The 13,935-nt window shown below is 54.1% G+C and overlaps 2 protein-coding genes across 15 annotated transcripts in view; one reads left to right on the forward strand and one right to left on the reverse strand.

Annotated features, from left to right (window-relative positions):
- ARHGAP17 (Rho GTPase activating protein 17) overlaps positions 1 to 13,935 on the forward strand; it is a 268,089-nt gene that overhangs the window by 126,319 nt on the left and 127,835 nt on the right. The window lies entirely within an intron of this gene.
- Positions 1 to 13,935, reverse strand: part of PRKCB (protein kinase C beta) — an 84,286-nt gene that overhangs the window by 34,742 nt on the left and 35,609 nt on the right. For 3 of the 4 annotated variants that reach the window (XM_071760554.1, XM_071760553.1, XM_071760555.1), the window contains exons 3-5: positions 13,158 to 13,240; positions 6,492 to 6,603; positions 5,154 to 5,282 (exon numbers count right to left, since the gene is read on the reverse strand). In XM_071760554.1, the coding sequence (XP_071616655.1) occupies positions 5,154 to 5,282; positions 6,492 to 6,603; positions 13,158 to 13,240 (324 nt within the window). Of the gene's footprint in view, positions 1 to 5,153; positions 5,283 to 6,491; positions 6,604 to 13,157; positions 13,241 to 13,335; positions 13,453 to 13,935 lie in introns of those variants that run through there. The other variant, XM_071760556.1, reaches the window with a different exon arrangement.

The raw sequence follows: 13,935 nt of genomic DNA on the forward strand, positions 1-13,935 counted from the left end.
ATAGCCCATCAGTTTATGCCCTGGAGCAGGAGATTTGATTACCTCATGTTATTATCTCAGCAGGCAGACCTAAAACTTTCGTTAATGAGAATAATTCTATCTATTCATTTAAAACAGCAAAATGCTCCTGTTTGACCTTAAGCAGCTTCCTGACTTTTCAAGCAGAAATCAACACTTATGTGAAAGAAAAATAAAAACCTGCAGAAGTGTAGTAGTGATACCTCATGGTGGGAGAAACCTGCTCCCCTCCAAGTATTTATGCTATTTCTTTGACAGTTAAATTTGATGTAAAATAGTTTCAACCTCTGTCATATTCTGACAGTTTTGTGCATCAGTAGGAAGCAGTAACATCATTCTTAACAGCCATGAGTAAGAGCCTTGCAATCCAAAGCAGCCCCTCTCAAATCCCTGGGGCTGAGGAGGTGCTGCCCTGGTTCAGGCAGAGGTCAGGAAGAGGAGAGGGTCCCTGGGGGGGACTTCAGGGGGGAAAAGGCTCTCCCTGCCCTGGGCACTGCTGGGAGGTGCAGTGCTGGCCTGGGGACACAGCCCCATTGCCATGGCAACCTGATGTCCCCTGCTCTGCCTCTACCAGGCCAGGCTGAGTGATATTTCAATAATGCATTCTCCCAAATTCGCAACAGTTTCCAAATAAATTATTCGGACGTTACCTTTTAATTACCCAGCCAGCTGGAAGTGCAGGAAGAGGCTGGGGAAGGGACACTTCTGCCAGACACCCACAGCTCCGATGGAAATCATGGGGAGAAATATCACTACCCCAGACACCCCAAGCAGGAGGGAGCACAGCTCTTACAGGCAACTTCTCTGGCACGGAGAGGTCCTGGCCAGAAGCTGCAGGAGCAGGACAAAGCCTTTCCCCCAGACCAGCAGGGGCTCTGCCCCAGAGGTGTGGGCAGAGAGCTCCAGAGCAGCCAAACACCAGGGGCTGGGGAGGGATCAGTGCTGAGCATCCCCCTCCCTGCCAGGGAAGGACTCCTGCAGGTCCCCACCAGCAAAGCCCCCCAGGAGACCACCTCAGGAGACCACCCCCAGGAGACCATCCCCACCAAAGGGATGGCAGGCACCAGGGGATGGGGCTGAGCCTCTGCTCCCAGCCCCACAGCAAGCAGTGGGGACAGCAGAGCACAGCCCCATCACCTGCCTGGGGCCACGTGTCTTGTTTGCTGCTGGTCCCCTGGTTTCCATGGGAAGGCAAGATGCATATGCTGGATAAATAAAGACCAGAAAGTTCTTTGCTAAATATGCAGTGCCATATGGGGGCTCACTTTTATGTTAAAGAAAAAAAAAAAAAAAAACCTACAACGAATCCCACTCCCACCCGCTCCCAAAGACAGCTTTACCCGGGGCTGCCAAATCCTTTCCCTTCACCTCCAAGCAAGCAGACCCCTTCCAACATGTTCCAGGCAGATAATTCTGCTTCTCCCTGCCCAGCACTGGGAAAAACCCCGTGGAAAGGAGAGCTCTGAGGCTGCAGGGAGGTCTGGGAGCTCAGCCAGCTCCCCAGCTCCATCCCACACCTCTGGGACAGGGGTAGGAGAGGGGAAGGCTCTCAGACAGACCTCCAGCTCCTCATCTTCCTCCCTCCAGCAGCTCAAACCATCCCTGCCTGGGAGCAGCCTCATTCCAGAGCTGGGATTAACACTGCCCTGCACCACCACCTTTAATTAATGCTCTGCAGGAGAATCTGTTTGCAGACTCTTATAGAAAAGGCAGAGGACTCATTATGGTTGCATCTTCCCGGGCCAGTGATTATTAATTAATGCATTTCCAGTGTGTTTATCTAATCACAGCATAACTGCTTTAGTTTTGGTCAGGGCTTTGCTTCACCACTGGGTAAATACCAAGGCTTCAGTCCCTGCTGGCACAGGGGGGGTGTGGGCTGCACCCTGAGCTCTGCTGGGATCCCACGGGGGTCTCAGCTCTGCAGGGACCACACCAGGGACATCAGGACACTGCTGAGACCCCCAGGAGAGAGGAGGGAACCCAACATCATCCCCACACTCCAGCAGCCCTTGCACAAGGACAGGGCTCAGGCCAAGGTCACAAATAGTGCAGAACATTCTGCATCCCCCTTACAGACCCCTTGCCCACCCCCCAGGACCTGACACGGATGCTCTCACCAGCCTCGGTTCTTTAGAACTCAGAATGGGTTAAAAATATTGAAATTTGGATCTCCCTCATGCCATTAATGTAATTTTTACAATCTTGGTCTCTGGCAGACTGTGCTGTAGGCAGACCTGGGCTGTGCCAAGTGCTGTAGGAAAGCCAAGAGCGAGCTGAGCCCTTGCTGAAGGGAAGCAGAGCCTGGCACAGCACCCAGCTACCCCCTGCACAGCACCCACTGCTCCCCTGGCACCACCCCAAAGGCTGGGGTTCCCAGTGCCAGTTCCTCTGGGAGGAAAAGGTTAGCTGCACAGAGAGGAGAAAAGAAAAATAAATAAGTAAAAAAAAAGAAAAAACCCAACCAAATAAAAACCCACAAAAAACAAAAAAAAAAAAAAACAAAAAAAAAAACCCACAAAAAAACCCCCAAAAAACCCAAAAACCAAAAAACCCCCGAAAAAGCAAAAAAAAAAAAAAAAAACAAAAAACGGAGAGGTGAAAGAAAAACAGGCTGCCGAAAAGCATATGGCAACTCCCTGACAAATTTGTCAAGTGGAGGAAAAAATGGAAGCGTTGGGTTCCTCGGCTGCGTTGGCCGTGCCCGTGCTGCCACCTGCAGGATCCGCTCCCTGCCCGCACCGCCCCGCACCGCCCGGGGACCTCCCGCAGCGATGCTCCCTGCCATGGGGAAGCTGCTGGACTGCTGGGCCAGGGTCTCCACGCCTGCTGGGATGGAGAGAAGACCTTGTCCCAACACCAGAACCTGCCTGGCACCACGGGGCTGGGATCAAAGGTGCCCAGAAGTGATGGAAAACCTCTGGAATCTGAGCTGTGGCCTCCAGCACCCCAAGAGCCCCTGCTCAACCCGGCAGAGCTGGGGTTAGGAAAAGCAGGGAAGGTGGGAACAGCAGCTCCTCCATCCCTCACAGCACCCCAGCCACAAGCAGGACAAGGTCCAGGTTCAGGTTGGTTTGAGATCCTGCTGCTCAGCCCTGGTCTTGGCTCTACAGAAGCCTCTTCCCCCCCCTCCCACTTCCCCCTCTGTGCTCATTTGTGCTTTGGCAATCAGTTCCACGGCTTTGCTCCATCCTGCTGATTCCAGCTCTGCTGGAAGGGCAGGCAGGGGGGCAGCAATGGGGTTCCCATCCGACACCCCAAACCCCTGAGCACCCCGTGGTGGGGCTCAAACCCCATCTCCACCAGGCTCAGGAGCTCCATCACCCACCCACCCACCCACCCATTGTCGTGCTGTCGCTCCCCTCCTACACAGAAATCCACCCCCTGCTCCCCCCAAACTGAAATTTCTGCAGAAAACCTGGAAAAGGGCACTTTCCACCAGAAATCTGTTCCAGCAGATGCCTGCCCCCAGCTCAGCCTCCCCACGCTGGGCTGGGTGCCTGCAGAGCCACTCTCCAGCCGTGTCCCCAGGGGCCACCCCAGGGTGGACAGGGCAGGTCCTGCAGAAGACACACGGGTGGGTTTTTTGGCACAGCCCCCACTTGCTGGGGGGCTGTGGGAATATCTGTGTGTGTCCCCCAGGAGAGGAGCCAAAACCTGGCACTGAGGGCAGCAGCACGCAGCTCCCACACCTCTGCAGGTCCCTGCAGATATTGCCACCTCCCCTCTGAGTTTTGGGGTGGAAATTCCCATCCCCTCACGTGCTGGGGGGCAGGCAGGCAGGGGACCCCCCCCCCAGCACCCCCCAGTCTCTCCCCTCCCCGAGTGCTCCCACTCCCTCATCAGCGATGCGGCACAGCCAGGGAGCTCAGCACATTTTCCTGCCTTGCTGGAAAAGCCACCAGATGCCATGTTTTCACCAACACCTCCATAAAGGGCCAGAAATAAAACAGCCTTTCAAGCCCAGCTGAAGGAAAGAAAATCCAGCTGCAGAGAGAGGGGCTGGGGGGGGAGTTTCTCCCTTGCCTGGGGAGCTGTGGGAAGAGGGCTGGAGGGTGGGCTCTGGTGGGACCCTGGTCCAGGTCCCACCTCAAACCTGCAGGGAAGGTGCCTGGGAAGCAGAGCTTGTGAAAGACAAGGCTGTGTGGTTCCCTTAAACTCTTCTTTAAAAACAAATAAAACAAACAAAAAATTAAAAAAAAAAAAAAAAAAAAAAAAAAAAAATCTCCCGTCCTTTGTCATTTTCTCCTTAGTATATTCAGTAAATTTGGCATTTTTGTGGAAAACACTTCTAATAGTTCTCTAGGCTGCAAAAAGATCCTGGCTCTTCTTCACACCCCTGGATCACACCTGAGCATCTCCTTAGGTGAGGAAGGATCCTCACGAGTCCCTTATGGGGTCACTGGTGCCATCACCTGCCCACCCTCGGTCACCCCCACCACGTTCAGAGCTGCTGAGGGACCATCTCAGGGCACCTCCTGCCAAAGTGGAGAAGGGGCAGGGGGACTGGAGCACCCCTTGCTGGGACCCCAGGACTCTGCAGGGCCTGCCCTCCCATGCCAGAAGGAGCCAGCCCAGAGACCTCCACAGCCCCATGAGCAGAAGGACCTCAGAGCTAATCCCATCCCACTGGAGTGAACCCCATGATGCTGTGGCATCTCCTGCTGCCAGCCCTGCCACCCCTAGGGGTGCTGCAATCCAGACTTCTCCAGGAGAAGCCATCCGGAGCTGGTGGGATGATGGAGAAGGATCTGGTCCTCATTATTGGTGTCATCAGCCCAGCATCCCCAGCCCACTCGGAGGTGGCAGCCCTTGGTGTGGGTGGGTTGGTGGCATTTCACACCCTGCTGTGAGCAACCACCAGCAGCTCGGCAGCTCCTGCTGAGACCAGAACCACCCGGGGTGACCCAGCATGGGTGGAAACCTCCTTCCTCAGCTCCACATTGGGCTCAGCCCCATGAGACAGAGCTGCATGAGACAGCACCTGACACAGTCCCACCTCCAGTCCCATCTCTGCAGGCAGGGGAAGCTCCCCAGGAACACAGCTGACACCTCATGAGATGCTTACCGGTCCCAGGGAAGCAAAATCGTCTGTGAAGTCCCCAGGGTGTGGGGTTTGTGCCTGGGCCACCTACCTACCACGGTGAGCACGTCCTTCTCGATGTCAGCCCTGATGTAAATCCGGCCCCGGCGCTCCGTGTGGTCCGTCCCGCACAGGCTGGGGACGTTCATCACACAACGCTTGTGCACGTTCATCATGCAGGCTGGGGGGGAAAAGGGACACTCAGCACTCACATCACCTCTGCTGGGGCTCGTGTAGGGCTCAGAGGGGATGGGGAGGAGAACTTGTCCTCCTTTTCAGCCATTGGGAGGGATTCAGGGTTAAACGTGCAGCAAATGGACCTTCCCTGCAGCCAGGGAGCACTGCTGGGACATGGGGACCTTCCACCACCACCAGCCATGGGCCCAACCCCCAGAGGGGACAGAGCTCTCAGCCCATACTCTCATTATTTGAGTTTTGCTGATTTCTCAGACTTCTCTCCCATCACACCCATGGTGTGAGGCTGGGCCCTCAGCCAGACTCACTGGGGGCTGATAAGGGGTGTTCAGAATTCCCTGTGCATACATAGCTGTATGAAAAGGTATACACATAAATATATAAATACATATAATAATAGGGCATTTGTTAAAAAAAAAATCATTTTTACTTGGTAACATTTTAAAGGTGATAATGAACACCCTGCTTCCCCAGCAGTCAGCAAGCTCCTGTGGTCACAGGGAGGGCAGCACAGGGTGAGCAGCAGAGCCTGGATGCTCATGGACCTTGGGAGCAGGAACACCCGGGATTAACTGGGAAAATTCGTGAGCTATTGCTCCATCTTCCTCTTTCCTCCCCGATTTTCTCCTCTCTGTACAGTAATTCCCCAGCTACTCCTGTGCAGACCCAGGAGCGCTGGTGAGGCTGTGGCAGCGCAGCCCCCGCCACGGCCACCGGGTGTCACTCGGAGCCGGCGATGGAGAGAAGGGAGAGATGGAGAGAGAGAGGATCCTGCTGCAGGGGGGCTGCAAGGCAGGGATGCTGGGGATGGGCACGGGGGATGCTGGGGATGGGCACGGGGGATGCTGCGGGATGGACAGGGGGGATACTGGGGATGGGCAGAGGGGATACTGGGGATGGGCAGAGGGGATACTGGGGATGGGCAGAGGGGATGCTGAAGGATGGGCAGAGGGGATGCTGCAGGGGGGAATGCTGGCAGGATTCCCCCCTAGCTAGGAAGCCTTCCCTTTCCCTCTCCCTGCAGCAGGAGCTCCCCAGGAGAGGGGAGAAGGTGCCCACTTGTGCCCAGCCCCTCAGGTGCCAGCAGTGGTGGCAGAGAGGACAGGGTTTGGCTGCAGCTCAGGTGGGCTGGGAGCCTCTGCCCAGGAGCCTGGGGTGCCAGAGCCACCCTGGTGCCCCCAGTTCCATCACTTACTGTCACATTTCATCCCCTGGTGGATGAGCCCGTAGAGCAATGACCCGCAGTGGTCACAGAAGGTGGGGCTGGAGTACGTGTGGATTTTAAATTTGTGTTTGCTCCGGGGATCCTAGGAGGAAAATAAAAGGTAAAGATTAGAAACTTGCATCCAAGGCTGGCAGGGCACCATCACTCACTGTGTTCCCTGTGCCAGTTGGCTCTGGAGGTGCTGGTAATGGACTTCACTCAGCTGCCACCAACTGGTGTGGACCTTTTCCAGCAGTCACCAAGATCCAACTTTATTATTCTGTATATGCGTTGCCATAACAATGAAAAAGAAATGCACTGGCTTGGCTGAGGATTTATTGTTTTTAAATAACTTGGTCTTCACATAGAAAACACCAGGTGAAATTGGTACCTAAGGACCAACACCAGGGCTGGACACTACTCAAATTCCACGTCAACCCAGCAGGGTAAAGCAGAGAAACCACCCATGACTTCCATCTAAATTAAGACTGCCTGGTAAACATCTTTGTGCTCTGGTGCCCTCCCCAGCACACTCCTAGGGAATCATCCTGCTTAGGGTAAATCTGAATATTCTGAGCTTTCTTAAAACAAACAGCAGCCTTTTCTATAGACCTTAACAAAGATGTTAAAACCACACAAATTCAAATGAGAAACAACTTCTCAACGGGGAGGTAGGCTCAGCCACTGGAAGCAGTGACTGAGGCAGATGGAGGATTTGGTATTTCTTGGTATCTTCCATGCCAGGCAAGACAATTCTGGAAGCCCTGCTCAAACCTTGGTGATTCAGCTCAATGCAGAGCAACTTCAAGACAACACAAAGTCATGCAGGAGATGGGACTAAACAACAGAACATCTCTGCTGGCCTCAGTTCTGGGTCCAGAGGGGAACCTGCTGGGCATTCAGCAGGCTGGGTACCAGCAGCCCCACAGGGACAAGGGGGACAATGGAGGGACAATGGCAAATAGCACCTGGCTTAACTTCATCTCAGGTTAATTGCTTAAGGGTTAGGGATGAGGCACAGCTCCTGGGTCAGTCATTTGAGCTGACTGGCTTTTTAATGGCCTGGAAGGGTGCCTGGGTGTTAGGAAAAACACCTTTTCAGGGCACTGCAAGCCAAGTAAATAAATAAAGAGGAGTCAGAACCTCAGTCTCAGCCCCCCACACCTCTTTTGCTCCTACCCCTGCTCCCACCCCACCCTGTGCACCCTGTGGCTCTGCAGCCCAGGCTCTCCTGCTCTCCCAGGAACACCAGACATCCAATTAATGACTGAGGACTCAACTCCTGACCTTTGAGGCCCTCAGAGCACATCTCAGCAGAGCCTCATCCCAGCTCAGCAGCCCCTCTGCCTCCACCCCCGACCTGTCTGCAGGTCCCCACGGGTGATGCTCATCTTCCCTCTCAGCCCTGATGGGTGCAGGAGCCAGGGCAGGCAGCTGGTGGCAGGGGCCAGGGTGATGCTGGAGGGGGGCTCTCAGGGGGGCAGGGGATGGTCCCAGAGGTGGCACAGCCCTGGCTGGCAGGTGAGGCCGTTCTGTAGCAGCTGCTCCTCACCCTCCTGTCCTGCGGAACCCAGAGCTGCAAACGCTGCACTGGAGCTTTCTGGGCTTTTATTTATTTCTGCCTTAAATTCGGCTCTGGGGGGCTTGGAGGGAGCCAGGGGCATCACCCCTCCTGGGGCAGCAGAGGACCAAACCCTTCCTCAGGCCCAGCCGGGTGAGCCATACAACGTTTATCCCACCTGCCCGGCTCTCTCGGGCTCATTTCCACCAGGAACGGGACGGGAAGGGCACTCGGGTCCCTCCCGATGGTCCCGGCTCCTCCTCCCGCATCGCTCCCGGGTTGGTCCGGCCCCGCACCCAGCGCTGAGCCTGATCCCAACCCTCGGGGCTGCCGGAATTTCCTGGGCTCTACACAGCACCCAGCGAGGTTTGGCTCCGGACTGCACCCCCTGCTTTGCCCAGCTCCCTGCGGGGAAAGCTTCGCGTTATCTCTTCCGAGGGAGCACGGAGACAGCTCGTGTGCAGGGGCTGCTCCAAAGGGAATTTCACAGCAATTCGGGCAGAACAGAGCAAACACAGCACGGCGACAGCTCGAGGGCTGCACCCGACGGAACCCGGGCAGAGGATGGAAATCCAAACACCTCGCACTTTGTTCCCAAGTTTTTTTTCTGGGGAAAATCCTCCCCCGTCCTGAGGGAACAACTCAGAGAGACCACGGTGGCCTGAGCCCAGCTCCAAAGGTGACACTGGAGGGAAAAGCCTGGGGGTCCCCCTGGGGACATCCCGGACTGTCCGAGCTGTGTCAGGGAGTGAGGGAGCTCCGGGTGGCATCATCGCTCCAGGTCCTGGCATTGTCCCCAGGGAGGGGGGGAGGGAAGGTGAACCAAAGACAACAGAGGCCACCAGAGCGGGACACCCCCCCTGGTTTTTGGTGAGGACAGAGTTTTGGCAGCCCCATCACAGCCAGGAGCTGCTGCAGATCCCCACCTGCTGGCACAGGGCTGGCCAGCACAGCCAGCAACCCCAGCACCACAGCCACAGATCCAAGCTGCCTTGGGCAGCTTCCAGCAAAGTTAATACAGTTTTATTGAGAAAAGATCTCATCTGCTGGTCAGACAAGTGCAGAGGGATCAGGGTGTCAGTTATTCTTCTCTTGCTCCTGCCCACACCAAATGAAATGCACTTACTGAGTAAAAAATAATTATAATAAAAAGACAAACCAATTTTTTTTCCTGAGCAGTGTTAGCAGGAAGGTCCTGGCTCACATCTGGAGGAGGGGAAGGCAGCTGTGCATCCCACCTCCATCCTCAGCAGGCACAGCCCATGATGCTGCCCTGGACAAAGGGACCACCCAGCATTGGGCACCCCTTCCCCCCAGAGGAGCTCCCAGAAAGAAGAAACTCAGCTGATTTTCAGGTAGGACCAGTGGCATCTTCACTCCTCCTGCTGCTGACATCTCATTGCTAATTGTTGCCAGCCCCAAACACTGGAGAGAAGAGACCAAAGGTGGGGAAGTGGAGTGAACTTCCTTGTACCCATCCTGGGACCTCTGACCCCAGCATCCTCTGTAGGACCCCCCCTGACAAGTGTCCCTTGTTCTCAGTGTCTGGCAGGAATTCTTTGTCAGTACAAACACTCAGCTTAGGAGTTTTCCAAGGAAGAAGGAGCCCAAGACAAAGATGAAATGATTCTGCTGCCAGCAAACAGAGCATGGAAGAAACAAAGGCTTTGTGGTGATGGCATTACAGAAATCCCTTCCTACAGCTGCAAAGGGGGGAAAACTAAATGGAAAAACCAGCCCAAAGCCACACTGGGCTGTTCTGCTCCCACAGCAACTCTGATATTTATTAATGCATCCTGATTAGATGACCTTTAACAGGATAATGCAAAGAAGGTCATCTTAATGATTTTTTTTTTCCTACAATTTAAATAATTATGCATTCTACTAATAGCTCCAAGTATAATTAGGTTTCCCAGCTGCATTCCATTACACGTGCCTGACTTCAGCTCCTGAGGACCTTGCCATGCCTCAGAGAACTCCAGCTTCAGCGGGTGTGCTCGGTCTGACCCCTGAGCTCAGGAGAACAAGAGAGGGGCAGGGAGTGTCAGCAGACACAGCAGAGGCTCTCGGTGGCCCTGGTGGCCCAAGGCTGGGCACCCCCTGCAGAACAGCTCAACAGAGCTACCTGCAGCACTCGGGGGATGCAGAGACCCAGCCCCAGCCCCCTCAGCATCCCTCCAAAGCCCAGCACACACCAAAAGCAGTGACAGAAGGGAACCTCCTGGACAAACAGGGACACTCCCCGGGGCTCTGTGACACCCACGGTGCTTCAGCATCACCACTGCCCACAGCAGGGACCCACCAGCAAGCATACCTTCAGCCATTAAAAAAATAACCCCTGCCATGACTTCAGAGCCACTGAGCAGGACAGCAGCCCCAGTGTCTTCAGCACCAGCATTTATAGCTACAGCTTCAATCTCTACTGCAAGAAGCAATTAATTTTTTTTTTTTTTTTAACTGAGAGGCCCTATCACCACGGTGTAATTTGTCCTCCCTCTCCTAGATGGAAAATTCCTACTCAGTAGGTTTGGCAAGGTTAAACACACACACACACACACACACACACACACACACACACACACACAGATGCTGTCACTCCTTGAGGAGGTTCAAACACAAGCAGACCCAACAGAGAACTTCTCCAAAGCAGGACCAGGCAGTGGGAACAGAGAGGGACTTTGACATTTCTCTGCTCTCTGGGGGTTTTGGTTTACTGAGGAAAGCCTGAGCCATCAGCCTGTCCCCGGGGCTACCTGCCTGAGCCCCCAAAAACCACCTCCCCTGGGGCACTGGGGCACACACACAGCTTCACACAGGAGCTGTGTCAGGAGCTGCTGTCACCCAGACAGGATTCAGCATCCACACCCAGCACTGCCTGGCGTGCAAAAGGTTTTTCTCCTTGATTCTCAAGTAACTGTGAAACACCAAAAGATACAGGGGTAAAAGTACCAAAAGATACAGGGGTAAAAATACCAAAAGATACAGGGGTAAAAATACCAAAAGATACAGGGGTAAAAATACCAAAAGATACAGGGATCAAAGAGTAAAGTTAGAAAATGGTTTTGCTTTTACTCTTTTTTTTTTTTTTTTTCTGCACTCCTCTGCCCTCCCAGCTCTGCTCCAGCCTGGGGCTCACTGCAGCCCCCAGCACACACCAGTGCAGGAAATGAAACTCGTTCTTTCTGCTCAATTTCATTGGATCTGAATGTGAAAGGAAATCCAGTTCCCAGGCTGCACAGCTCTAAGGGTTACACCCCAATGAGAGGCACAGCTCTAAGGGTTACACCCCAACAAGAGGCACAGCCATAAGGGTTACATCCCAACAACAGCTCTAAGGGTTACACCCCAAAAGGAGGCACAGCCATAAGGGTTACACCCCAACAAGAGGCACAGTTCTAAGGGTTACACCCCAATGAGAGACACAGTTGTAAGGGTTACACCCCAAAAAGAGGCACAGCTCTAAGGGTTACACCCCAACAACAGCTCTAAGGGTTACACCACAGATGCTCCCTGTGGCTGACACCACCCCAGCTCACTCTGGGTTCCCCCTGGGGTTATTAGCAACAAGAGAGCAGAGGAAAACCTGAGCTTTACACCAGTGGGAACTGCAGCCTCCATCCCTGTCTCAGTCCCACAGCAGATGGGGGTTTGGTGGAGCAGGTCCCTGTCCCCAGCCCACCCTGTCACTGTCCCCTGGGTTTGCAGCCCATAAAGTGGCAGCAGGACCAGTGTGTCTGTGGGTCCACAAGCCTCTCCTGGCTTGGCATCTCCTTTTCCCCTCCACTAACTCATTTTTAAGGTTCAACAGCCACCAATCCCCCACAATTAGCAGCAGCCTCTACTGAGAAGAAAGGAAAGCAAGGGAAGCCACAGCTGTATGCACAGTCCCCAGGGAGGGTGGATTTCAAAAAACCATATAATATATTGACTGCTTATCTGCTGGGAAGTGGAGATAAAACTGGGCTTATCAAACAGTGCTCCAGCTCTCCCACTGGCCCCTAAAAGCACAGGGATTCACCAGGAAATTAAGTCCTAGGGAATCTAAGGATGGGGGCTCAGTTAGCAGGCATTTGGGTGGGTAGCTCTGGTTTTTAAAGACAAGCAACAGTGTTTTCCAAAAGTCACACCTAAGTTGGTGCTTCCCAGTGATTTTCTCATCCCTGTCAGTGCTGCCTGGCCAGCTCGGTGCCTCCCAGGGGGTCGGAGCAAACGCAGCAACACTGACTGTGCAGATCCCAAGCAAGAGTGTGCCTGTGGGTTGCTTTTCTTTTTTTCTCCCTTGAGAAGACGAAACATACACATTGATTTAATTAAACCTGCGAGATGATATGAAACAGGCTTGAAAAAACAGTGCCTGCTTTCAGTGAGCAGCCCCTGGGGTGAGGAGCAGGGATGCTGCAGCCGAGAGAATCAACACCAAATAATGCCCAAAAAACTGTGGGTAATGTGGGACCAGCCCTGAAATAATGACAGGGCAGTGATGCTTTGGAAAAAGTGATGAGCTGAGGAGCAGCAAGGACAGACATGTTCCCAAATGCTACCTACAGGCTAGCAAAATCACAGGCATCTGATGAACAACAGGGATTGATGGAGACATTGAACCAAGCCCAGCAGAGTCCTCTTCAGCCCAGGACACACTGGCCAGTCTGCTACTGGAGGATTAAACCAGCTCATTAGCACTGAGTGCTTCCTGTGTGTTAATTACCCCAAAGCTGAAACCTCTGCTCAAGGTGGCAGAGCCTGGCAACATCACTTTGCTGATGGGGAAACTGAGGCAGACACAGCCCCAAAGGAGAACGTCTCTGCATTCGTGGACGTTCCCCTTGCTCTGCTGGGAACACGTTATGGGGGGGGGTTTAAAGTGGTTTAAGCATCTCAAAGATAGAGGGCAGCTCCCACAGCTACGAATAACTCTGAGTTAGAGATGCCTGGGAAACAGCAGCACAGAAATGTCACCAGGCAAGAACACTGCAGGAGCAACACCTGCAAGGGGCTGTGAGGCAGAGGGACCTGCAAAGCCCCCACCAGCCTGGGCTGGAGGTGCTGGAGGTGCTGGAGGTGCTGGAGGTGCTGGAGGTGCTGGACATGGTACTTACATCAGAGGCAGGGCCCTTGTCAGCACCCGGGCAGGAGAAGGTGACAAACTCATGGCACCGCTTGTGCACGACGAAGCAGCAAACTGCAAAGAGAAGACAGGGACAGTGTCAGGGGCACCTCGAGGGACAGGGCTGGCACCACACGAGCACAGAGCTTCAGAAATAAAAAGCTGTTTACACCTGGTGGGTGAGAAGACTTTGTCCTTCTTTAAGTAAAGCCGTGGCAGGTTTTTAAACCTTAGTGGATATTGTCAGCTGCAGCAGGAGTTGCAGTAAAACTGAAGAAGCAGCAAAAGGTTGGGGGAGCATCGGGGGGGGTGGGGTGGGTGCTGAGAGCTGTCACTCCCTGCACACACTCTGAGGTCACTGCCATGCATGAAAAGAGGGAGAATGTGGCATTCGTGGGGAGCTGAGCTGGAAAGTGCATGTGTCCAAAAATGGAAGCTTGTACCGACGGGAACAGGTGGGCAATTTTCCTCCCCCAGCTCTGCTTTTCCTCAGCATCTCCTCAGCCTCCACTCGCCAGACCAGCAGCCACGTTCCTCTTCCTCTCCTCACGCACACGGATGACAAAGTCACCCTCCTGGGAACAGCACGGGGAAATGGAGCCCAACGTGCCATTACCCAGCCTTTCAGGCACAAGTATCCAGAGCTAAACCCACATCCCTCACAACACCAAACCCTGCCAGCACGCCTTGCTCCGAGCCTGCCAGCAGGTTGCAATCACATCACCACCATAGGAGGTTTCCCTGTGGAAGCAGGGAAGTGATGTGCACCA

Source organism: Heliangelus exortis, chromosome 17 (assembly GCF_036169615.1).
Source record: "Heliangelus exortis chromosome 17, bHelExo1.hap1, whole genome shotgun sequence".
Classification (NCBI taxonomy): Eukaryota; Metazoa; Chordata; class Aves; order Apodiformes; family Trochilidae; genus Heliangelus; species Heliangelus exortis.